This window comes from Enoplosus armatus, chromosome 14, assembly GCF_043641665.1.
Source record: "Enoplosus armatus isolate fEnoArm2 chromosome 14, fEnoArm2.hap1, whole genome shotgun sequence".
Lineage (NCBI taxonomy): Eukaryota > Metazoa > Chordata > Actinopteri > Centrarchiformes > Enoplosidae > Enoplosus > Enoplosus armatus.
Window position 1 is genome coordinate 12,290,715 of NC_092193.1, and position 26,884 is coordinate 12,317,598.

At 40.1% G+C, this 26,884-nt stretch overlaps 1 protein-coding gene across 1 annotated transcript in view; it reads right to left on the reverse strand.

Moving 5' to 3' along the window:
- The window catches only part of per2 (period circadian clock 2), a 28,529-nt gene extending 9,915 nt beyond the window's left edge, over nt 1–18,614 (reverse strand). Inside the window, exons 1-12 of the mRNA XM_070919552.1 lie at nt 18,483–18,614; nt 10,042–10,607; nt 4,073–4,165; nt 3,675–3,829; nt 3,047–3,168; nt 2,731–2,932; nt 1,925–1,976; nt 1,219–1,361; nt 842–920; nt 618–724; nt 361–514; nt 129–243 (exon numbers count right to left, since the gene is read on the reverse strand). Of these exons, the coding sequence (XP_070775653.1) occupies nt 129–243; nt 361–514; nt 618–724; nt 842–920; nt 1,219–1,361; nt 1,925–1,976; nt 2,731–2,932; nt 3,047–3,168; nt 3,675–3,829; nt 4,073–4,165; nt 10,042–10,490 (1,671 nt within the window). The 5' untranslated portion in view covers nt 10,491–10,607; nt 18,483–18,614. The remainder of the gene's footprint in view (nt 1–128; nt 244–360; nt 515–617; nt 725–841; nt 921–1,218; nt 1,362–1,924; nt 1,977–2,730; nt 2,933–3,046; nt 3,169–3,674; nt 3,830–4,072; nt 4,166–10,041; nt 10,608–18,482) is intronic.
- Between the last annotated feature and the right edge of the window lie 8,270 nt (nt 18,615–26,884).

Here is a 26,884-nt window from a genome sequence, read left to right on the forward strand (position 1 = left end):
TTTCAACCCTGTTGTGGTCTGTTATTGACTTTTTTTTTAAATTTGTTTTTTGGAAGTAAAATGTTGCTCTAATTCCTCAGCTGTAAATATTAGCATCATGTGTCCTGATCCTCCTTATCCTCTCTCACCTGTAGCAGTAGCCGATGGATCTGCTCAGTAACCTCCTGGATGTCAGAGTCCATGGTCTTCATCTCGTTGACAGCCGAGGCCGGGGCCACGAAAACATCTTCATTCACGGGGCCCCTGATAAACAAAAAAACACATCAGCAGATCAGTTACTGGTCTCTCTATGAAACACTATATTATTCCTATCTATTCACAGAGTGGTTTAGTGACAGCCACTATGACATTAATACTCACATGCGCACTTTGTGTCTCCCGATAACGAAGGAGACTTTGCGGCTCCAGGGGTTGACGAAACTGGACCAGCTGGTGTCAAGAATAATGTATTCTCCATTTCGTGCACAGAACCGGATGGACGAGTGGTCAAATGGTTGCCCTGCGTATTGAAGAACTGTAGAGAAAGCCAAAATAACACAGTCAGATCATGATGGGGACAGATTTCCAGTGCAGACACAAGACATTTCTCCTTCGTCTATTTAATTCTGTGGACTCACTCTTTCTGTGAATGGCCAACATGATCGGTCGGTCATTGGGATGCAGGTGGAGGAGAAGGGGTGTGCCAATCAGGTCCTGGGGGAGGTACCCGAGGAGAGGAACCGCCCTGATACGCACAAAACACATGACAAATCACTCTTTTACTTCTATTATCCTGTGATAGTTAGGTAAAATACTCAGAACTTCATAGCTCAGAGGTAAAAAACATCCCTCCATGACTTACCTCTCATCCACATCCTGAAACACACAACTCGGAGTGTGTGTGGTGGTGAAGATGCGTTTGTCTGTTGGAATTCTGGGTGCTTTAACGTGGAGAAAAGAATTTAATTATTAAGGTCTATGCTATCTCAAATAGAATTGGCACTTGTTCAGAAAGCTTTTGAAAGTCAGCAGGAGTACAAAATTAAGTTTTAATACTACTTTTGACTTGATTACATATTATCTGCTTCAAAGTAACAACATTTTTCCCAGATCTTAACTACTTGAGCGAATCTGACATTATTTTTATAAATGTGCTTAGTACAATATACAGTATACAGTATAATAACTGAGCAGTTTGACTAATTAACTGGCATCTCAAACCTGCAGTCAGTTTCTTACCATCATAACCAGAGTGAACTCTCTCTGCCAGCAGGAGGCAGCAGAACTGGTCTTCAGCATGTACTGTGTCCTGGACCTTCATCAGGTAGGGAGTCATGCGGAACGGATAGTACTGCAGATCACCCTCGCACTCCTTTCCACCACTGGAAATTAGTTAAAAGAAAAGTTAGATTAAACCAAATTAAACATCTTCTCAAATAATCTGCATCAAATTTTGTGGATTTTTGATTTGTGGAAGTGATTGAACACAAGGGGGCAGTGTTAAGCTATTTTTCCATCCATGTCTGTGTACAGTTAATGCAAATGTGTGCATTTTTGTAAATTCTGTTCGTTTGAAAGTGTGATGAAAACAGTGATGAGTCATTTTTACAGGTGAGTCCTGAGATCAGAGTGAGAATTAGATTCAAAGTTTTGCATGTGGAAGGGTTTGGAATGAAAGAAACAATGATGTCAATGGAAAGTCCTAACAAGAACAGTGAGGTGTGTGTTTAATGTGTGTGTGTGTGTGTGTGTGTGTGTGTGTGTGTCTGCCTGCCTATATGTATAACACTGGCCTGGAAAAAGCATCTGATTACAGTTCACAAGCATGTGATGTCACAAACTAATTGAAAAACATCTAGAGTGGAATGAAAGCATGAATAAAAACTACGAACAGGTACGAGCAGCAGATGGCCTGACACGGTGTTTGAACCAAACACCCACCCACCTGATACGACAGAAGAAGGACTTCTCCTGCATGCAGTCAGACGGGGATGACTCTGAAACGGGAAAAATAAATGTTTTAATTCAAAAGAAACATGATCTGGCCGCAATGGAAGCCAGGGTCTCAGCTCCGGCAGGCGACCAAGCCTTGATTAATTCCATTAAAAAACACTCTGCATTTTAATGCAATGCATTTAACGTCTAATCTTAATTTAGTACACTAGCCCACATATGTCCAGGCATATGGGTGGCAAACCACAACAGATTAAGTGCAGCTCGGGGTCTGATGTGTAGAAAATATTTAAGGTAACCAAGAAGTCAATCTGGGCATTATCAGTTAAACTGAAGATATAAAGAGATGATGGAAAAATGAAATGAATGAATAGAATTCAGACTGTGTTTGGTTAATTGTGGTTTTATCCTTCTGTGAACTTCTTGTTGGGCTAAAAATCTTTCCCATTTGACTTTCCTATTTTAGCTTCAGCATCTGAGTCATCTCAGTCTACTCAATCCAGCTTGGCTGAAAGGGGCAATCATCAGTTTAATGAATGACTAGGGTCAGGTCAACTTGAACTTGATGCTCCATGTTTATCACAGCATGTGCTTCACTGACTTGTCGCCAAGCAACCTTGCTATCCAGGGATCTCATTCACAGTCATTTATTTCTCCAATACATTTTTGATAATGTATGCAATAATGAAGAATACTTAAAGACAGTGTGAATGATCTTCCTATATCACAGTCACCCTCCTCTTGATTTTATTACTGACACCGTGCCTGCAGAGAGAGGTGTAGCTGTTATATATGTACCTGCTCCAGTGCACATGCTCCAGGAGGGCAGGCGGTAAGGCGTTGTGAAGCTGTAGAACACACTAACATCCTGCGGCGTCAGGAACTCCACAAACTTGGTGTTCTTGAACACATCTCTTTTGCAGTTGAGGATGGAGGCAGCCTGATCAGAAATGTAGACTATCCGTCCTGTGTTGAGAGACACTGCTACTGCAAAAATGTCCTGTTGGAGAGACAAAATGCAAACTGGGATAAAACCAACGGCCCAAACATTTTTGGTGAAAAACACAACACCAGTACATGCAGGTGTTATTTGAAAGATAATTCAATGACTCACGTTGTTTTTGAGGGTATATTCAGAAGTGATGCTGTCTATCTCCTCTATTGTATAAGAGGATACATCCAGGCCTGAAGGTTGACTGTCATTGATCATCAGCAGCTGGTAATACTCCTCATTAGCTGCAAGACGCACAGTGATTTTATCAAAGTCTGGTCACAACATAATGTACAATACGGAATATGGTATGGGGAAACTGATATATTTTAATGAAAACAATAATAATGTACCAGTTAAAGAGTCCATAGAAAGATGATCTATTCAGACTGAAGTCACAGACATTTTTTAACGATGAATAATGTCTCTGTGCTACACTAAAATGCGTCATATAAACAACCAGACTGTACTGTTGAACTTCTACCCGCCCATCTGTTAACATTTCAACAGGGTAGAATTAAGCCTCTACAGACCATTACTTACTGACTATTGCAGAACTGCCTGATAAATGTTCCCTCATGCGCAAAGTTATGTTTTCATTTCTGTTTTGGATCTCATTTAGCTACTATGATTCCTGAATCCCAAAGAAAATACATTCTTGTGGTACAAATAATAGTGAAATGCATGAATTTACTTCTGAAATAAGTACTGTGAAGAGAGAAGACAGACAGGAGGATGTGAAAGCATTTACCTTCAACCTGTTTGACACAGCGCAGTGCGTACTTGAGGGTGTTCAGTGTGGTGGACTTGTTACTGTGTCTCTTCTTAGAGGGCAGGTGAAGCTTCAGCTCTTTCAGAGTTTTAATCACCTCCTTCTGGGTCTTGGCTTTGGCGGACTCCTGACTACTGTAAGTTGCACAATCACATACACGTTCACAGCGGCAAGTCAGATATTGCAACAAGGAGAACAGTCCCTAAAAATACATTGAATAAAGGAAATGATCGATAACTTATAATGTAAACCGTATTTTAGCCCTTTAGTCATTTTGGTAGGTAGTATTAGTGGTAAACTAAGAATGAGAACATTGTCCTGTGAAGCGACAACAAGTGTTTTCAGGGTTACAGTGCAGGGGTGGTCGGTGCACTAACCTGCATCCACTGGTTGAAGGGTTGTCCTGCTCTGAGCTCAGCAGACTGAAGGCATTTGAGCTGCTGGGAGGAGACGGACTGTGGGAGTTCGAGCTGTGGGGGACAGAAGGACAATTGAAGATTTTGCAACAAAATGGAGCAAAAAAATTACTTTAATTAACTCAAAGAGAGACACAAAGAGAGAGAGGGAGAGACTTGCAACTGACTCTAATTTAGTTCAGACTTAAACTCCTCTAAACTAAAATTTAATAAAAATTACATAATCTGACAGACGACTAACTGTGTACAAAATGTTGCATAATTGTCTGATATTTCTGAAGCACAAATTTCATACATGTGTCTCCTTCTCACTGAGCTGAGACACCTTGTGTTGCTAAGGTGCTCAAGTTACCTAATAATAAAAAAACAAGTATACTCAAGCTCACAATATGGGGTGAGCCTAAAAAAGATTTGCTGATTTCTGCCTTTGTGGAATAAATGGGGAACTGTGTGGATGCAGTCACACCTCTCATTTAGAAGCTAGGCTACAAAAGAAACCACACTCCAAATGCGAGGTCAGTCTCACCTCCTTGAGGACTAAGTGCATCTGTAGCTCAAAGGGTTCACTACAGGAAAGCACCAATACAGCATGAATCAGGGCTCTAAATAGGAGCAGCAGCACAGCTGAAAACAGCTCTGGTGCCCTGAAAAAGTAAATATCTAAAATACATTAATTACTCTTTCCACCAAAAAGCATTAAGTACATGTTAAACATTTAAAACTAGGCATCTTTATTGCAGTCACTTTCTTGACATGTCCCTTCTCTGCCATCCCGGAGTTCTCTATTGGTTATTTTGAAGAAATGTTGTACTCATAAAGAATATTTCCATGTATAGTGTGAAAGTTCATTCTAGACCTTGGAAACAGTAGTTTGCCAAAAGTAGATTTCTTTTTTCCAGAGCTGTCAACACATTGAATGGTCTTCCTCAGCGGATAGTGTTTTCTCAGCTGTCATGATAACTACTAGGACGATAACTGTGCAAACCCCAACCACTAAGAAAGACTGTGAGATGGCTTTGAAAGTTCTGGAAGAGGTGAAGTAAGTGGACCTTTATGTGTTTTGTCAAACTTTACAAGTTGTTGTCTCTTTCTCATCCCTGTTTCTGTATCTGCAGGTCTGTCAAATCCTTTCAAAAACAGGAAAGAATTTCATATTTGTGGTGAAACACAATGAAGTAAGACTCATGTAGAAAGTCTGTGTGCAGCTGAGAGTGTGTATGTATCCGTGTGTGTGTGTGTGTGTGTGTGTGTGTGTGTGTGTGTGTGTGTGTGTGATCCACTGCATTAACCTACAAGCTTAACACCGCACTAAGACACTAAAATCGACAGCCCTCAGAACCACTGACTCACCACAACTCAGGTTACTATGTATAACCTGCTTACCTGGCCAAGAAGAGAAAACACCTCTACAAATAGCCTCTCCAGGCACAAGAAGGTATCTAATCCTAACAAATATAACCTTCAGTGCACAAGAATGCAACAGCTGGTTTTAGACAAGACAGACTGAGCATGTATTAGAGTGAGACTTAGTTAGAGAAATAGTTTAGTCTGCCCAAGGTGACTTTGTTAACAGACCTTTATCATGATGGAGAAATGTCAAAACCAAAGCTTTGACCCAATCCCATATTGCATACTAATTATAAGTACATTTTCAGTATATACTGACAAAAAATATATATATACTAAAAAAAGTCAGTATGCATACTAAATCTGCTGGGTTTTGGAGTGTGCTGTTGATGTACACTGGTGTCCCTCAAGGCTATGCACAAAGGAAGTGAAGGAGCTACTCACAGCTGCAAAAGAAATTACATAAATTGTGGATGGCCAGGAGACAGAACACAAAAAAGTATTAAATCTTTTCTTTGGGAACACATTTTGCTTTCTTTTAATTGGCGGTGACGTTCCAAATAGATGAATGTCAATTCCTGTTAGTATAAAACAGTAAAGTACTATTAGTATGTTATTGGGACACAACAGTGTAGGTAATAGTGATAATAACTGAGTTCAGTGGACTTTTATCATCTTACTTTTAAAGGAAGTAAACAATGATTTCTACAGCAACTATACTTCAGCATCAGTCCAGCATGCACAGTGTATTAGGCACCAGGAGACTGGGAAACATCTGAATGTGTTGGTATTTGTTTCCATGCAAAAAAAGAAGAGCAATCCAAAGACTCTAGAACATCAATAAGCAAGAGTAAACGCACAGAAAGACACCCATAGTTTTAGGAACCGTGTATCTGTGGTAGTAATACAACAAAGTTAGATTCAAACAGTGGCTAGGCAGTCCACTGAACTGTGTGTGTGTGTGTGTGTGTGTGTGTGTGTGTGTGTGTGTGTGTGTGTGTGTGTGTGTGTGTGTGTGTGTGTGTGTGTGTGTGTATGTTGTCCACTGTACTAGCTGACAAGCTTAACTTGAGACTATAAACAGCTGTGAGATACTGACTCACCTGAGCTACAACTCAGGCTACTATGTATAACCTGCTTACCTGGCTAAGAAGAGAAAACACCTCTACAAATAGCTTCTCCAGGCACTAGAAGGTATCTAATCCTATCAAATATAACCTTCAGTGCACTAGAATGCAACAGCTGGTTTTAGACTGGACATGTATTTGTGTTCAGTAGGCTAATTCACACCGTTGTAGTAAGTCTGTGAGTCGTGGAAACATGTTCCCAAAAGAGAGCTCTCAAAGAGGCAGAGGAGTCTCTGCTCAAGGTAAAGATCAGGGCAAGGTGGCCTTGTTCAAATAGAAACCTTCCACTGACAATCTGACCTCTTACCTCATCGGGTGCATGTCAGATATCTCATTACAGTTAAGAGGCATGAATAACAGGGGGGGTCAACTGCATATTAATAAGGCGCAGAGGAGCTGCAGTGGGCTTAAAATGTGGCGTGTTAATAAATGATTACAAGAAATGCAATATTGAGCGAAAGATTGTCTTCTCTTGGATGAAAGAGAAAGTGTTTTAACTTCCAAATATTCACTGGTTGAGCCTATGAAGTGAGTTGTATTCTGACAGTGTGTGTTAAAAATTTTGACTAGGAAGCATGAGGACATGAAGCTTGTTCATTTCTCATTTGACTAAAAAAGAAACTCCTAAAAAAGAATCTGGTAAAGTTCGTTTAGCCTTTGAATTCATAATAGTGCAGCTCAGGTTTGTGTGTATGTGGCCCATTGTATTAGCCTACAAGCTTATCAGTGTTAATGTTATCAAAAGTCAAACGTCTGCTATGAAAAAAAGTAATCTGGTGTTAATGATTTATCAAAATAAAGGGGGCGAATACTGAAATCAATGACTTTGTGTTTTAGATATGTACTCAATTTGGATCAATTTCTATATATTTCAATTTCTATATTTTAATTTTAATTTAAATTTTTGTTTAGTTTCTGTTGATTCACTGCGATTCAATGTTGTAAAAGAACAGTTTGTCATTTCTTGCAGAGGCATTTTCTCCTCCTTCCAGTGTTTGTGTGAAACATGTGACGAACATTTTTCTATACTGAATGCACAGAGAAAAAAATGACTGATAAAAATCTTCTCATGTGACTGTGGATGTGATAGCAATTGACCACGTAGCCCAAAAATGTGGGCCTGTTTCTTTAAGAGGTACATTCACCTACATTGTTCAACCACTAATACAATCTCTCTCTCTCTCTCTCTCTCTCTCTCTCTCCAAATGCACAGCCAGATGTGTGAGGCAGGATCTTTGTGACAAGAGGAAATGCTATTTGTGGCAGATACCATGGCTTTTGGCACCAAAGTCAACAAATTCCAATTCCATTGGAAATAGTTTGGCTGTCATGTGTTCAAATTCATTTAGTGACCTGTGTAATTTGCTGGGTCAATGACATGAGCGAGAGAGATAAGGCAGAAAGAGAGAGAGAGAGAGAAAGTTCGAGATAGTGATGGAAATGGTAAAAAGGCGATACAGAAAGAGAGGGAGAGATAGAGAGTCTTTGGAGTTAAGGGAGTGGTTTACAAAAAAAAATGGGTACAAAAGGTTAGAAGTTCAATTGAAGAGAGGGAGGGGTGAGAGAGTGAGAGAGAAAGAGCGTGAAAGCAGCAGCGGCAACTCTCTGCTCACTCCGCCCAGTGATAAACAGAGACAAACATATGTTGTCATGGCAGTAACAAGGAGTTGGAGAGCGTGACACAACCCATCTGGCATTAGCAGAAAGCCAGCCTCCTTCCAACGGGAATGACAGTCATTTTATTTTTTCCAACGCTATGTCTCTTGGGCAGACTACATTGTGTCTGAACATAGTTTTGGTCACGATCTGGTCACGTCCACGCAGTTGTGGGGAATTTTAGAGAAATACTCTGTCGCCAAGTCTTCAATCAGAATGTATCTGATATCATATTGCCATAGAAAATGTATATATTGTCTCATGAAATAAACAGAAGACAGACGTGACACCAGTTTTTTTGTAATGCTGAGGCCAGCCATACTGTAGCCCCGGCCGCCAGTGTTAAAATCTATGACTCTGATACTTTCTGATACTAGAAGGTCAACTGTGAAAAAAAGACAACTAATGATTATTTTCATTATTGATTCATCTGCAAATAATTTTCTCTATCAAAATCGTTTCATCTATGAAATGTCAGAAAATGCGTATTATAATCTGCCAGAGCCCTAAATGCCATCTCAATGTTGCTTGCTTTGTCTGACCAACAGTCCAAAATCCAAAGATATTCAGGACACAATCACATATGATGTGAAGAAAAGCAGAAAATCTTCATATTTGAACCCGTTGTTTTTTTATACGGGAACCAGTAAATGTTTGGCAGATTAATTTTGGTTTAACCAACTCGTCAATTAATCAACAGATAGTTTCAGCTGCAGATGGATTGATGAAATATTGAAAAGTGGATTTACAGTCCATAATTATCCACTAATGACTACTAGGTTCAACTGTCAGAATGTGTGATCCTATCTAAATACTTCTACCTAAAAGTGAAATCACCCCTAGTGTGTAACAAGATAAATTGTCTACCACATATTTGAGAGGATTTTTGTACCAAACAAGCTACAAACCTCTGCCAGAAGCAAACATGAATAACTTGTATGTAACATGAGCTGGCATGAGAATTGGTTTAGGGCGTGTTGTTGCAGTAAAATGTAATGATGTTCAATTCATCCTCCCTTGGCCCGAGTCCAAAAATAAAATGTTATGACAAATAACATGTCTGTTGGGCAGGTTTACTTTAATGTCATTTGTGGGAAGTGCTCAGCTGGCAGAATGTCATTGAAAGAAATACAATTTAAAAGCTATTATTCAAATCAATCTCCGTTTATATTTTTAGTTTAGCGGGGGAAAACTCTCATGGTCATAGGAAACCGATGGAGCGAGCTCACTTATGTTTCAAACTGGATGGCCGTCACAGCAGCCTTGGCTCACTCATCCACTGACATTAGTCAACACTGACAAACACGTCCGATGCTGATGGCTGTTTTCATTCTGACCAGACTGTGTTGGCGGATGGCAAAGCGGAAAGATGAATGTGTCAAGGTTAACTACGAGGGCAACAGGAAGAGAAGTGAGGTCCAGCAAAATTTTTCTAGCATAATAATTTAAATTGAACAAAACATTGGTATTCTTTTCACTTAAAGGACAGTACTTCACCCCATTTAATATCTCCTGCTGCTGACTCCTCATTCTGACTCTCCTCCTCATCATAGTTTTGAAATTGTTTAGCTCAGGAGGGTTTTATCTTGAAAAAGGAATCAAGACTTCGATGTATTGTCACCAAAGAGTGCTGACCAGACCAAAGATCACTGGATACAGGGAGGCTTCTTGTACAGTGTGCTAACAAGTAGTAGCCTCTCTTTCCCACTTTCTTTTACACTCACATCCACAGTAAGCAGGCCAAAAAAGAAAAAACACGGGCTCACTAATGACTTCATCGTTCCCACAACCACCACTGACCTCTTGTTGCTTTCAGAAGACTCCAGCAGGGCAGAGTCTTTACTGTTGCCATTGGAGCTGCCCATTGACTCATGGCCGTGGCTCTCGTTGCCATGACTCTCGTTGCCGTGGCTTTCATTGCCGTGTGATTCGGTTCCACTCCCGCTGGACCCACTGCTCTTCATCTCCACGTCCTCCTCGGGGATTGATCGGGAGCGGGCATTCTTGCGATGGTTGTGCGGTGAGGCTGGAGGGTCCTGACCGCTGCTGTCGCTGCCCTCCGAGGGGAGGCCTAGGTCAGGCCCGCCTTGGTTGTAGCCACCCATCCTGTGCAGCTGTGCCATGGAGCTGCACCCTGAGGCCCCCCTTGGCATGGAGCTGCATGAGGCGGACACTCTGCGCCCAGAGGCTCCATCCTCGTCTTCCAGCACCGGGAAGCGGTAGGGCTTGGAGTCTGAATCTTCTGACATCAGGAGGAGTGTTGTCCTGGGCTTGTTCCAGGTTAGTTAAATAGATGATGAAAGAACACAATCACCCCATTTTCACAAGGGTGTTGCCGGACTGAATCAAAGAGGAAGCGGATTGATCTGTTGAGAGAAGGAGATTATACATGTTAGTACTGAAGTAGTAACGTAAGTAATGCATCTTTTTTAGTATTTAGAAAACATGATTGAGAAGAAATACAGTAAGGTGGAATCGTATGACTGCAACAGATAATTAGCCAATGTTAATTAGTGTTCAAATAAAGAAATACCAGTATGGTGACTAAAACAAATCACCTATGTCAAATAAGTTTCAAGTCTCTGCAAGAACATTTTAATGCCATATTGACATGAACTGAAATCAGTGGCCACCTAGTGGAAAAGAACCCAATATAAATTTGCATGCTTTTGAAAATGGTCAGCAATATGCAAAGTATGCATGGCTCGTATTGCATTAGTCTAAACATGCAAAAACACTGGCAGGGTGCTTCAACGCATGACGCAATTTGCATGCACACACACACAAGCACACACACAGTTAAAAATGATTTGAGACATAAATCAATGCTTCACCAATCCTCCTTCAAAAATGTGTCTTTTGTCTGGTGTGATATCAGAGCACATAACCCCTGACCTCTGCAGAGCCCTGCAGGCACCTCTCTGATGTCCAGTGAAAATATGCTCTTGTACAGACAGTGTGGCCTTTCAGAACAGTCACTCCGTCTCATCTGAGCCTTCCAACCCTTTCAAAAGATCATCCACCCTGGGACACATAAAACACCAGACAGCGTTTATCTGAATGCCACCATAGGCTGCTACCCAACAGTGTGGAACATTGGCCCCATTTTCTGTGGCTTCAAGCAGGTGTGTAATGCAGCAAGAAGGACTTTAAACACTGCCCTGTACAAAAGCAGGTAATGATGCTATATAAATGCCAGATTTCAGCAGACTGAGAAAGAGGCATGCGTGACTGTCTGTTCAAACAACCCAGTGTTGGGTGGAAATTTCTTCTGGTTACAGGAAGAGACATGTGTTACATTTTTGGGAGCATCAACAGTGTTCTGTTTGCTATATAAACACAAGGACAACTGGGCAGTAACCATGATAACCAGAGAAAGAAAGTCAGATGTTTTCAACAGATCTTCTACAGAAAAAGACATTACAAGACTTACAGCAGTGGCAGAACTGTATGTCAAGTGATCACAGGGAAATGCAGTTTAAAAATACCACAATGACCAACAACTGTGCATTCATAATTTTGGTTAATGACAAACTAAAGAGCAATGGAAGCAACTGAGAGACCGACTTACTATTTCCAAAGAGAATTTATTAAGTAAAATCTATCTGGCAAGAACCATAATGAGAGTCACATGTACTAAAGTTCAAGACCATCTCTTTGATATAAAAAAGGTAGTATGTGCTGCTCCAGCGTATAATGACATAGAATTATGCTAATTATACCATAGTGATGTAATGTAACCCACGGTTCATAAGACTGTCTCTGTGTGAAGTACTTTTGTACTTTAGCCTGGACATATTTGCAGTAAAGTCACCAAATTGAATTCTTAGTGATGCGATCATTAATCTGACCTGTTAATTGTGGTCAACCTTGAGATTTAGAGCACAGGGGGAAAAAGGGATATCGCTCAGATAATTCTGTTTCTGGGCAACATGTTAAAGTCACATGAAAGCCACAAGCCCGGGTGTCCTGGTATAACCTCCAGCCTTGCCTAAGTCGTGACATGCCTTCTTCTCTGCCCTGCGATGGAAAAAATCCTTTTTTCTACTCTGACGGAAGACACCCTCCTTAATTCTCCTGAGCTCTATGGGGATGTGTACCTGTGGTTATTTAGTCTAACTAAGTTAGTCTTAAGTGTCAAGCCCATGCAAGCACATGTTTTTCAAGTGCATTTTTTTTACGTAGGCTTTTCCCAGTGTGACGCTCATGTTGTGCTTATCTGCTAATGATCTGTTGAAAGTGGTGAGTTCGACTGTGTGCGTTCACAGTATGTGCGTATGTTGTGTTGGAAATGCTTCACAACAGACAAGTGTGGCTGACTGAAGGGGAAAAGCTTTAAAGCCTCATGAACTTGATGGTGTTGATGCAAAAAGTCTTGACAAACATATGTCCAAATGTAAAACACTGGATTTGTCAGCATTCTTGTTTGTTTTAAGAACATTCTTATTGAACATTTTATCGTATAATGGTCATATGCTCTGCGAAGCTCATCCTGACTTACTTTCTATTTACAGAGCACCTGATCGATCAAGTTCAGAGCTGCAGTTAAACAGTTGGCTCTCCCCACCTCTCCCCCTCTGTCTATGTCTTATTTACTCTAAAAAACAAAAAAGAACATGGGACAAATTATACAAATTGTACTCAAAAGCAATGAACAAGCAAAGACAGATTTGATATTTCACAATTAGAATGTTTGAAATGTGTTTACACATTAAACAGACTTACATATTAAAGAAACTGGACAAAAATTGAGGACTACAAGCCCCAAAATCAGTCAAATTAGCAATTCTAGAAATACTAGGTAAGGTACCGAAAGGGGAATCAAAAGACTCTCTGAGTCTCTTCTATAAATTAGCTCCTTGTGCAGAGGGGAGGCTGAGGAAACAGCAGCAGCCCAACACTGACTTCCTGACTTTGTACTTACTTACTTAATTAGAAACCTGCATGTGTGCTGCAGCTGAAGACCAGTATCAGCTGGATGTCAGAGAGGCCCATGAATGACGCAACACGATTCATGATCATGCCAAAACTACATGGCAAAATGACAGTGATAAGATATTTCCATTAATAATCAACCAATCTGTTGGGCCTTTCAGATGGCAGAGAGCAGTGAGTCCACAATCACCAGTGTGCTTATCACTGACCTGCCAAGTAGGGTTTTTTTTCCCCCAACATCCATGCCACTGTGTGAACTGGGTCAACATACAGCAAAATGACCGAGACGATCAAGAAGAAACAAGTGAGCAAACAGGGGTTCAATAGTTTGGAGACTGCTTGGATAAGATAAACTGGAGCAAGGAGTTTGGCAATGATTTGTCCTCTGTGCAAAGTGCAACACTTAAGCCCAGCACTGGTAAGCTATTTTCTGCAGAATAAGATAAAACGCCACTTCATAGAAAGTTTTCTATTACTCGTAGTGGACCATGTTATTTATATTACTCAGCCAACATGTTGCACTTGCTGAACATTCTGCACAGACTGCTGACTGGGGTTTTTGTTGAACAGAGAAGTTTCCTGGCAGCTACTTTAACTGCTTCTGTCTGGTTCAAAGTTAAAGAGTTGACCGCCAATGTGCCCGATATTCCTAAAGTCCAAGAGATCACCCTGGTTACAAACTACTGCAACTGCCAGACATTCACCTCATTAGCTTGTTATCACGCCAAATCTGTTGGCTTGATACCAGCAGACGGCCAGAGAGAGAGAGATAAAGAGAGAGACGATCTAAACTTGGACCAGATACAAGCTCATTTAGCAATTGAGACGTGGCAGATAGACAGAGATACACTTCCTCCTCTACTCTGAGATATTCTTCACTTCGTCCTTCAATGAAATGGTGAAAGTAAGCCAATACCTGATTTCCAATTTCTGCACCCACATTAGTAAAATTCAATATTGTCGTGGGTGACAGAACAACATCCCTATCTGTTGTGTAGTTCTGTCACAGGACTAGATGCTCTGCCTTAACTGTCTCGAAGCTAATGTACACAGATTCTATGTTTAAATTTAGCCGAGAGACACATATTGATGTAAATGTAGGTCTTTGTTTTGGTAACACTGTTTCATAAAAGTGCACTGAATTAAACTTGAACTGAAATAAGAGAAAAGATAAAAGACAAAAAACAGAAGAGATTTGAGCAGCTGCAGACGAACCAGTCTGACTCGTTTGACCCTACGTCATGTTCCAGCACTCATTTTGCATGGATTAAATATTTACTCAACACCCAAAAAAAATCGAGATGATTTATTGAACGGACCCACTTCATTTATATGTTTACAGAAACAGATAACTTACTCAAAATAGAGCTGACGCTCAAAATTGAACTTGCTTAAAAGAACAAGAACAGCAGTCATTAACATTTACTTTTTGCAAATCACCTGTTTACTATTTCTGATAACTGCCTGTAAATGTCCAATCCACCTCTGCAGTAAGGGTAACCTGAGGCGACTTCAACATAAGCGATTATTGTCTTTATTCGTGTCATTAACTAAATCTATTTCATCCTGTTGAGCTGCTGCAGGGGAGGAAGTGGAGGAGAGAGTGGTGTGGATTTCCTGTGTGCCCACTAAGAAATCATTTTAAACTGAGTTACCTCACAGGGAGCTTGATGCATATTCTTCTCTAGCATGTGACATTGCTGCAGTGACACTTTTCAGTCTTCAACTAGTTTTGCATGATCTATAAACACAGGCCATTCAAATGTCAGTTATGATGCTTTGCCTGTCAAAGTGCATCGATCTAGGAAGCAGTTACATCCAACACGGAAGCAGGTACAGCGAAGAACAGGTGGCTAACAAGGCAAGATGAGAAACATAACACAATCACAGGATGTGCATCACTCCTCTGGGTCCCTTTCTGTCAGTTTAATGCATTTAAAAAAATCGAAACAGAATCTTCACCTGGTGGGAACATGTTGCTCACTTGGACTTTCTGAATCTGAGGGGACTTGAAGAGAGATAATTAAAAAAAAAAAAAAAATCACTTCTTCATTGTAAAAAGGCAGGAACACTTCATTCAGTCATGAAACCATTAAAGCTAAGGTTATAATCAGGGAGGGAAATTAAATTGTGATTATATTGTTAGTTCTAGTCAATGCTGTATCTTCTGAGAGAGATTTTATAATGATCTTCTTCTGCCTCATCCTTATTTTCAAACATGTTACTGTTCTTAATCAGTACTAGCAGTGACGACTACAGGAAATATTTTAATGCTTAACATTTATTATTTCATGCTTGTATTTATTGCGATATGTATCAATATCACAAAATATTCTTATTAATATTGAAACATTGATTAAACCAACTGTACTAACTGTAGCAGGCAACATTTATATAATCCTATTTAGCCTTGAAATAATTTGAATTAGGTAACAAACAAAGGCTTTGGGTTGAAAAGGTTGTAGTTCTAAAAACAACTCCCTCTCTAGCTGTAATTTCATTTCACAACACTTGACTGTGAGCAGTGTGTCCTACCCTGCTCACTATATTTCCTATTTTCGGGTAGCTGATCTTTTCCAGAGGAAATATTCAGACTGATTATTTTCACCAAATAAAAGACCTTCTCAGAATTCATTCATCTTCATCATCATCACATTCATTTTGTGAAAATCAACATCATAAAATATTCACATTTTCATTTGTCCGGTAAAATGTTCACGTCACGCGTTAATTACAGCGTGTAGTCACCATCTTGAACTATTCACTACTACTACAACACTGCATACTTTCAGTTATCATAGCAGGCTAAAAGGGGGTGTGTCACTTAAACAACTGCAACACGTGATGACACCTGAGCCAGTTCCATTCACTGATATGTGGTTGAAAGCTTTAAAGACTCTGATCAGGGCTGGGTATTATATTTCAATCCCAAAAGTTAGCACTGAAAGCTTTATAAGAGTTTTGGTCTCTGATTAGACAGTTCCTGATGCCATTCATACTTTTGTACTGATTCTTATTCAGCCAAAGTTATTACACCACTGCTTTTATTAAGACAAAATGTAACTCTTTCAGTTTTTGGTGAAACCTTTGTCCTCAAAAAAAAAAAAGTACAAAAAATGTCATCAGTGACACTTTTACTTTTCTGAAATTTCACATAAATGGTGTTTCCTGAAGGCCTTAGAAGGAGAAGAAACCTTAAAACTAGATTACTACTGATTACTAAACTCTTCACCAGGTCTCTGAAAGGATCAGGCTATTTCTCTTTGAGAAATCACATTTAAATAGGGAGAAGAATAACATATAATTTGGATTTTTTGTGTGCATGCAAACTTAGTTGTTAATATCCAAACTATCCAAAAGACAACAAGTGCTGTCACATTTTTCACGTGCAGAGATAACTGAGGTTGCTCTTTGGGGTTGTTTCCTCATTCACTGACCTACATCTATCTTCAGTGATATCTTAAAGAGTCGTAATGGATCAGATGCACACTGTGCTGCACCGTCCAAGACCACCCAAGGCTTTATCCATTTTCCTAGTGGCTACAAAAAGAACAGAGGCCTTAATGTTCAAGACGAAAAGGACCTGTCCCATTACAGAGGAAAGATTAACTTTGCCATTTTTGTCTTCAAATACATCGACCACCAAAGTTCAGTGAACTCCACATAGAGCCACTAACAGGAAAATATATATATTCAGTGCCCACACAAAATGCTGCACAGATGCTGTGGCACCTTTCCAACTTGAAATACCACATTTAAAAATGAAAAACCATATGCATGTTAGACTGTCCTGGAAAATGATCTGCTTTGAGGGCATCCATCCAATCATTGAATAAAGTTTGCTGACATTAAGTAATTTGCAGGCACCTCCTTTTGTGCTGCAATAGTGGGTGGGGAAGTGATTGCAACAGAAAGATAAACAGGTCTGAATGACTTCTCCCTTGCCAACCTTACATGCGTCACTCATTCGCTTCCACCCTTTCCAATCACCAAGGGAAAGCTGAATATGGCTGCAGCCCCATCTGATATACTGCATGGTGCTGTTAAATTAAGATCCATGTATCAATGCTAAATACTGAATGTTTTACCAAAATCAAGACTGATGTGCTTAAACACATACTAGCAACATTTGTATCACCAACAGCTGAGTTTTGGATTGCTCCTTCCTTGACTTAGCTTTATGGTCCTTTTGGCGAAGTTGAAGCCAGTAGCCTATAACCATAGGTAAAGGTAAAAGTACTTGAGAGCATTCAATTATTGAAACACTGAGCAGTAAAGGGTATTTTAATGATGTGAATGATTTTGTTTGGTTTAAACTCCAGCAATGCTTAGCACTGTCAAGTTTTAAGGGGATAGTCATCATCCTTTCAGATTTATGACCTGCTGAGAAAATTCTATAACCTTTCTATAACCATTTTTAAAACTCTTAACATAATGTTAAAAATGTATTGTGTCATCAGGATGAAAATAGGCGCCCCCTCATGTTTCCAGAAAAGTTGACACATAGAAGAGATACAAGATATTTTAGCTGTTAAGTTCCAGTATCACAAATGTGTACTATAATAGTTGACCAAAAGTACTTAGTTGCTTGTTGTCAAAACAAGTTATAATGACTGAATGAATGTTTCCAGGAGGCAATCTAGCCTTTATGTAAGATCTTTCCCCTTCATAGGCAGCTACGCAAACCGCCCGACTCAACCATCACAGCATGATGACAATCTCTTCGGGGAAAACCATAGCTCACGTCTCGCACATTCTCAGCAAAATCGGTGCTGCGTATGAACTTGTGCCATGTGCTGCTGCTGCTGCAGTAGACTCTTTATGTAAGGCTGGAGTTTTCATGTGACAGCGACACCAGAAAGCACGTCTACAATGCACCATATGTGACTGACATCTCCACCACAGTTATTCCTGTCAACCCTGCTCTTTAACCACTCCGCAGCACCGCGATATGGAATCCATTGCACTGCATAACGCATTTACTCTCCTTATGTAAATGTAAGTCCCTTGGAGCGCAGGTCACTGGTGGTATTTCAGCTTTATCCCTTCACCAATGGACTCGAGTCCTCGCGCTCATGTGGGCAGGGCTGGGTAGCCTGCTGTAGCACACTGACCGGCATTGACCCTCACACTGACACAGTTATGCAACTTTGACGCTTCACGCCCTCATAGTATCTTACATATTCAGAGCACAACTCCTTAACGGTGGTGATATCGTCATCTGTCACATTTAAAAACGTCTTTACCACACAGCAAGACATATAGTGCAAGTTACAGCTCGCGCATATAAGTAAAACTCCACCAACCTCACAAAACGCAAAGCCTCTCCCGATGTCGGTGTCTTTGTGAAAGAAAGTCTTGGTTTAGAGCTCTTTATGGTTGAATCCCGACGAGAGAAAGCGTAAGGGTACCGCCGGTCCTAGGCTGGTCTGACACACTGCTCTCTCCCGTTTCGGTTTCCAGACACACCGGCTCTCTGCCCTGCATCTCCGGAGCAGGCAGTGACCTCATTTCGAGCTCCTCCCTGAGCTCCTCCTCCAGCTATTCGCCTATTGGTCCGGAGAGCCGTCCGTCTCTACTTCACAGTGCTCTGAACCAATAGGCTCTACCCGCCTCCACGGGGGCGGTTCCGGTAACTGCCGCCCCGCGCTGCGATCGGTCTCTAGTGCTGTCAATCTTTTTACATAAGGATGTCACCGGTTTCACGTGGAAACCCACGGCTTTCTCCGGCGTGCGAGAGGCGGGAGCAAATCACTACGACGCTGCTGCCGGTGAATGAAGCGGTGCCGATGGTTGGCTCACAGCGGCTCAGTAAGACCGACTGTTATCTAAACGGTTATACAAGTGTGTGTGTGGCCAATGTGGGTGAACTGTTTGGTGCGCAATCATTCGCGTAAGCATAAAAGTTGACTCGCCTAAAAAATGTGATATAACTCAAGGTGTCTTTGATCGTGGGTGTTATCTAATTTATAGTCACCCTTATATAAAAACCAGTGCAATGTTGCAGTAATATATGTTGTGATACATACACATAACAAAAACACTTTTTGTGGTTGTTTGATTCTTATTTTACGCTCCAAGCATTCAGATATGTTGCAGAGTTGTATTCTGTCGCATCCCAGAGCCGTGTGCAACAGACGAATAGAAAAGACTCACAGAACATTTAATTAAAGATATACATTAGCACATTTACATTCAAACTCAGATTTGTCACCTACGTTTGTCTTATAGTTGTATTTCAATTTATGTTAATGTTGAAAAGCCTGTGGAAAATAAAGCATCTTTAAACATCAGGTCTTGCATATGAATTGGTCAATGCCAAAACGAATGAGAAATATTAAGGAATGTAAATACATACAAAAAATGTAAATTTATCATCACAACTGAATGTTTGGGATGGTTATGAATTCTGTTCCTCTGAGGAGTCAAATTAGCCCCCTAGTGGTTTGGTCTCATGTTAGCTGCTGGTCAAACCACTCAGTGGTGAATTTATGACTTGGCTTCGGCACCAAAGGATGCCAAATTACAGTCTAATAACGCCTGATGGAATTTATGAGTTTGACATCCCTCAATTTATCATATTGTCTGGTTGTGTTATACTTGTTTTGCCATATTATTTCTTCCTGTCCTGTTTGTAGAAACATGTGTCAAGTGCTGCCTGAGGGACAGTGCCAAGTCTGAAATGTGTTGCAATGGAGAAGCTGCTATACTAAGTCTATTTTTTTGTTCTCATTGCTGCTAAGCCTGTGTTCAGTCAACTAAAGCCAGTAAATAATAATTTAGTGGCTTTTCACTCTCTTCTTTTTTAGGCTTACTGACCTAATGGGAGCCCTTTGTTTTCACAACATTTATAGCTAGACAAATTGTCCCATGGTTAATATTGAGAGCCCAGATTACAGCACACATGTATTATTGGTTTTATTAGTATTTTTTTACTTGGTCTTCGGCTGTAAACAATGGATAACTTTGGAGTGTTTACAGTATGTGGAAGACACATTGGTAAAATTGATGTGGCCAGTGATATCAATCTATTTTTACCCCTCTTTTGTCAAAAATATCAAGGTCTACACCTGATATTGCAATCTCCAGAACAATACTATGCTGTGTGCCCTTATTTTGGCAATCTGCTTCATCCATTGCAATTCCTGCAAACAGCAAATAGTAAACAGCTTACAGTCGTAAACATGGACACAGTTCTTTGTGAAGAAGCAAACTTTTAAGCCTACAGATTTTGGGTGGGATATCATTTAATGATGCACATCAATGATGGAGTCTATACTTAACCTGCATTTCTGGGCTCTGTGAGGAAAAAGGAGCAACTGAATGAAACCCACAAAGACACAGGGAGACGCATGCAAACCACCTTTCCACTCAGAAAGTCTGTCTCTCTGTCTGGATTCAAATCCAGGAGACATTGCTAACGACTGAGCCACCACGCAGCCCTCTCTTATATTCCTTCCATGCTTTATAAATAACTTTGTATAGTAGTTTGTTAAAGTACTACAAAGTGTTATCGCAGACACAAAAAACACATTAAACTTTACAGTACATAATTATACTGTAAAAGGTATGAAGCGTGACCCAAAAATAAAAGTGTATTTTGCCAAAAACCAGCCATACTCATTTCCATCCTGTCACACTGGTGAGAAATTAACATATCCCTCACACTACACTGACCTCCGTTCACACATTTAGAGAGCTGCTGTGACACTGTCTTACCATCTGCTCAGAGACGCCTTGCATCAGCTGAACGTCAAGACAAGACGGTGATTAATGGAAAACAGTGTAATAGCTGTAAGAAATTATCACTTCACAATTATCACTAGATGCAAATTTAGTGTTTCATTGGCATTGATCTGTAAACGTGACAATTTGCCGTGCTGTTATAACTGGAAAAAAGCCACAGAAAAAGTTCTGAAAATATGTGATTTGTATGGGTGGGTTAAAAATCCTAGTTAAGCATCATATTGCATAAATATAAAATAATAACCTGCAGTGCTGGTAATGGTTTTTGATATTTTAGTATTACAATACTGTGATTCTTAACCACTGAAACAATGCTGTCTCCACAAAGCAAATAAAAAATATAAAAATAATGAAAATGGTTGTTGTCTTGATTTGTTCCTTGTTATCTGGGCCCACAGATGGAACAGAGTCTGTAGTATGAGCTATACTTGCACAGAAAAACAAGTCTCCACATAAAGAACGGAGCACCAGATGGTAGAAAGAACTAGCCAGTCTTGACTGGTGAAGGCGGCCTTGTGCCTGGCGTCAGGCTGAGCCAATGCAAAGAGAAAAAGTGAGAAAACAAGTAGGATGCAAATATGTTTAGACTCCCATCCTCTTCTACTCACATATTTATATGGGACGAATGGGTGGATATATAAATAATAATAGACTAATAGACTTCACTTATAATGCCCTTTTCAACCTTAACTGGCCAAGCCTGAATTAAAACTGTTCATCTGCATTTAAAAAAATCCAACAAATTTACATAAAAATGGAATGAATCAGTCAAATAATTCCAGTGTTTCCAGTCCCACAGAGCTCATCAGCTAATCCACTCTTATGCAGTCAGTGATGCATGACATACTAATATGTCATAGGATTAATAATATCCATGAAAACCATTGATGGTTCAAAAACATGATGAGACATGCTGATGCAATGTAAGTGTTTCCCTTGTTTGGTGCCTGAAAGTAAAAGTGTGAGAGTGACGCAAATCAGCTCAGCAGTCCTTAAAGGCCTCTGTGAAAAGAAGGGCATTCCCCTCGTGAGGGGGTGGAGTGAGGCAGCTACCATATATGATCATCAGTATCACTACTACAAACAGTGAGCAGAGTAGGATCATCTTGCAAGATGGTTGCACTGAATAACTTTCTGAAGCATTTCAGTGAAATCCGTTGTTTTACTTTAGAGATATTTTGGAAACATTTAAAACTTTCTCTTTTATTCAGAGGACAACTATGTTTTTCTGTAATGTGTACAGAATACCACAAAACTGGCATCCCAATTCACAACAATATAAATGATATCTTGACAAAACTAACCAAATTATATCGTTAGTGGTAAAAAAAAAAAAAATCTGTGTTATCATTAGTCCACAAACAACTTGATATATCGAGGTTGGGCATGCAGTAGAAGAAAGAAGCGCACACTTCCTCCGGATAGAAAAAGTCTGCAGTCTTCCTCCCACTCCTATTTCCACAGTAACAGCAGTTTGAACTACGTCACTAGTAGAGATCCAGAGACTGCTGCCAGATAATGTGGGATACTTTCACATCAGGCTACAGATATTAGAAGCACTATGGGATGGACAGCTGCTAGCTCCCAATCTTACTATTTTACATTTCAGTGCTTCTCACACTGGAGGAAAAATGTAGCTGACAGTTTATCAGAAACTGTAAATGTCTCTTTTCAGAGTCTTAAAACTAAAGAAATTTTGAGTGTCGGTGAGATACTCAAATCTGGCTAATTTGTTTAAGGAGAGTTTAAGATTATGTGGCTACGTGGGCTGCCTATTTAAGTATTTGAGACAGTATGTGGGTGGACAGTACACAAACATGCATTGCATTATTCTCTTTCCTGCATAGAAAGTTAAAAGTAATGTGAAAGATTTTCAAAAGTACTTTTGGATTTCCAAAGATATTAGAACAGAAAATGTCAAAAGATCTTGTCAGCGCAGCAGCACCATACCAGCAGCTTTGAGTATGTTTGATTCACACACAAACGTTCAGCTTTCAATGTAGTTTCCGTAAGGGTACAGTTTTTTATGATGGGTCACCATCTTTTAAGTCAGTGTACAGGTCATTAACCTGTGTAGTTTCAATGAGAGTAACAATGCTTCAGCGGTATGCTGTACATTAGATGGTGTCAGCCTGAAAACCAAAACAGGACTATAAAAATATTTCTCCTTGATTAAATTATTATTAAACAATATATCTGGGTTTATGATGATCTTAAAGTGTGTCTCAGGTGCCTGAGTTTGGGTTCTCATATCCCTTACAACATGACCCAACTGCCACAATATGCCTGGATGAAAAAGCAATTCGATATAGTCCACTAGAGCTGCTGATGTGTGTCAATACAGCCTTTGATTGAGAATTTTCATAGACACATTGTCCATTTTTATTGAAGATAAAACACTTATTGCCCACTCTCTGTCAAGTGGGCACTAATGCATCCCCCATTGAGCAAAAAATAACCATTAATTCTGTTTTGTGCAACTCAACACAAGTGCCAGAGTAACTGACAGTTCTCTACGCTTTTCATACATCAGCAACTCTCCATCCCACAGCCAATCAGTCGGAAGTGATTAAGTTCCTTCATGTTGTGGGCACGGAGGGCCGTAGAGAAAACATGGGCAGATTGTTTTGTGACTGCAACAAAATTTTGCTTTGTGTTCTAAGTGTGTAGGACTGCTGTATGCTGAATTCAGTCCTTTGTATTTTAGCAGGAGTCTGGGTTACTTGCGTGACTGTAAACGTGGTTTCCCTTTATAGTACTTGGAGCCCAGACTGGCTCTGGTCTGTGAACACACTCCCTCCCACACGCAGTTTGTCAGGGGCGTGTAGGCGGGTGTCAGTACTCCTATATGAAAACTCTGAATTCTGCCTCAAACGTGACGTATGCCACAGATGGCGTTGTCTCTTCGTCAGAAGGTAAATTCTAGCTATTGCCCGCCGCCACCAAACCTGACTGCCAATGATGACTTGCATTCATGCCAAACTAAGCCAGGTGACAGCTGAAACATTAGACTGTAGAAAGTGGACTGCGGAAGTATGAAGTCTGGTATTTTTTTTTGCTTGCCAATGTTTTGTCAGTCAAAGAGTTGGATGTGGGCAGCAAAGGTGGGGGGTCTGGGTGGTTGGGTGGTGCTGTGGTGGGATGAGCAAGAGTCAACCAACAGGACGAGTCTGAGACATCTGTCTCAATTGACCAAACTTTGCGCCAAATATTCCCATCGTTAAGCCTTAATATCTTAAAAATGGAGCAGTCATTTTCAGCATCAACACTATGACAAACATTAGTGGGTGTTATATTAACATTTTATGGACAGAAATTTCCATTTTCTCCCTAAGTGAGGGCTAAAATCTAATGGCGATTAGAGGAGCTTTATCCTAAGACATCTCAATAGCCTGCTGTGATGGTTGCTGGTATGTTGAGTTACATGCCCAACCTACTCATGCCAATAAAATCATACATCTTCGTATTACAAACTAATGGTATTATTTTTGGTGATTCTTGTGTTTTGTCATATTAGTTCCACAGGGACTGTGTGGACCACTCTTAACTCATTTTGGCATCGGCTTCTAAAAGATTTCCTGTACAAGATTCTGGGGGTAGATGACAGGATGTCCATGCCCCTTTCATGGCTCAGTTCCTCCTATTGATCAGTTTCATGATAACATGCAGATCAGAATTATTTCCATGTCTAGATTTGTGAGGATCCCACTCCCGACATGGTAGTCGGAAACTAAAGATATTAGTCAGCTACAAGCACTACTTCACACCTCAAACTGCATTCATGCTCAGCTCCGCTTCCGTTTCCATCAACTGTGATGACACTTGCAACACAAAATCACTTGATCACTTAATCCTCAACAGCTGTTTAAAGCTTATTGATAAAAAGAGATAGTGTTTTCTAAATTTATTTGTAAGGGTCAACAGTTTTCGTCTCATCAAAATTGGTACTGTAGGGGAAATAAATGTGTTAAGCACATGGAAAACAAAAGATAACTAAGAGTCTGCCTTGAATCAAAACTAATGCTCCATCTATTTATATTCAATATTCTATATTGTCAGTTTAATTATACATTAACACACCCTGCATTTTACATGTATCTGTTAACACTGATTCCTCTTTCACAAAACACAAGTACCAGCCTATCAGAGGGCCACTGTGATTATTACAATCACAGAGGCCCTTTACGCTTTTCCAACATTGGCAACTCTCCCAGCCAGTCACGGGTCGGAAGTGATTCAGTCCTGCCATCTTTCCACTTGCTGGCTTAGACGGAAGAGAATGATAACCCCCAATCTGACTCCCAAAAACTGCTCTGACCATTGGGGTGCATCTAAAAAGGTGCGGTTTCTTCCAAATAAAGTTTGTCTCTGAAAATGTGTAGATGACGGAAAAGATTCAGTTCATTATAAGATGCCCGTGCTCCTTGCTCAACTGTAAACATGGTATCCCTTAATAGTACTTGGAGCCCTATTTGCCTCCATCTGCGAGCATCTCCCTCCCACGTGCAGTTTGTCAGTGATGTGTAGGCGAGTGTCAATATCCCTCCGTACAAAGTCATGGAATTTTCTCTACCCAAACGTGACATATGCCACAGATGGCGTTGGCTCTGTCAGCAGGTAAAGTCTCGCCATTGCCCACCACACAGCTCCTGTGCCAAATGATATACTGCGTCATTCAGGTAGTTTTGAATGCATTAGAAATAATACTCTATTAATGCAACAGCCCAGTAGAGAGGTTGCTACATTTGTCAAATGACGAACCAGACTATGTGGATAACTCAACAAACTGTATATAGAACAAGGTATTCTCCTCCACAGAACTGAAAGATGGAAATATTACAGAAGTAATTCAAGATATCCCTTACATGATATTTATTTTCATGAATATCTTCACGTTTCCACTCAAAACCCTAAGTGCTGGAGCCTTGGAAATTTTCACCTGTGAGCTCAGTTCTCAGAATTCTCTATAAGGAACAGGACAGCACTGTGTTTTATATATGAAATATGAGCTTTACACATTTACCGAGTCTTGGTTCCAACTGCAGATTTTTTTCCTCTTGTTAAGTGTCCGTGTGATATGGACACTAAATTTAATTCCAACGATGCCATTGATATGAAGATATTTTGGTAATAGATCACGATTTCCTTTGAGGAGGTAATAGGAAGCAGCTACACATGCATACATATTTAGAAGGAACTGTTCTTTTAAGTAATTTACGACAAACAAACACCTGTGAAACAACATCTTGCAAACGGGTAAATTCTGAGATTGAAATATTGTTCAGTCCAGCATGAGAGCCAGTCATTAACAGGTCAACCAGTACGAGTCTGTGCTGAGTCAGTGATGGTGAGGTTGCTAGTTTGAGATACAGAAACCCAGTGACACACTAGTGGTATCAGCACTATACCACTATTACTACAGTACACCAACAGCCTAGTAGAGCCAGACTTAGTACAGCAACCACTAGCACAGCCATGATAGTGGGCATATATTGCCCTCTGCAGGCCAGACTCATACGTACCCCACTAGTGGTCTAAATAGGCCAAATTGGATAAATGGATTTAAGAACGTCTTTGTAAAATACATGTGACAAATGAAAAGTTATTTAGTAACAGCAGGCCTGTCTCAGCTCAATTCTAAATAAAATTGTGGTAATACAACGATTCATTTCATTTATTTTTCTATTAACATATACAAAAAGTTCACAATGTTCAAGAGCAGTTCCCATATGCTAACAGTATTATAACAGTAAAGTTAAGAGCATGGGCCTAATATACCTCTTACTGATGTTAACTAAGAGGGACTTTTCCTCCTTTTACCCCACAATATGTGCAAATTATACATTTATATGCCACTGTATCCATGGTGATGACTCAACAGCCTAAAACACTCATACTTTTCAATATCTAACAGAAGTAAACTTGAGGTCTTCAAATCCATTTTCCCAAGTGTCGTCATAAT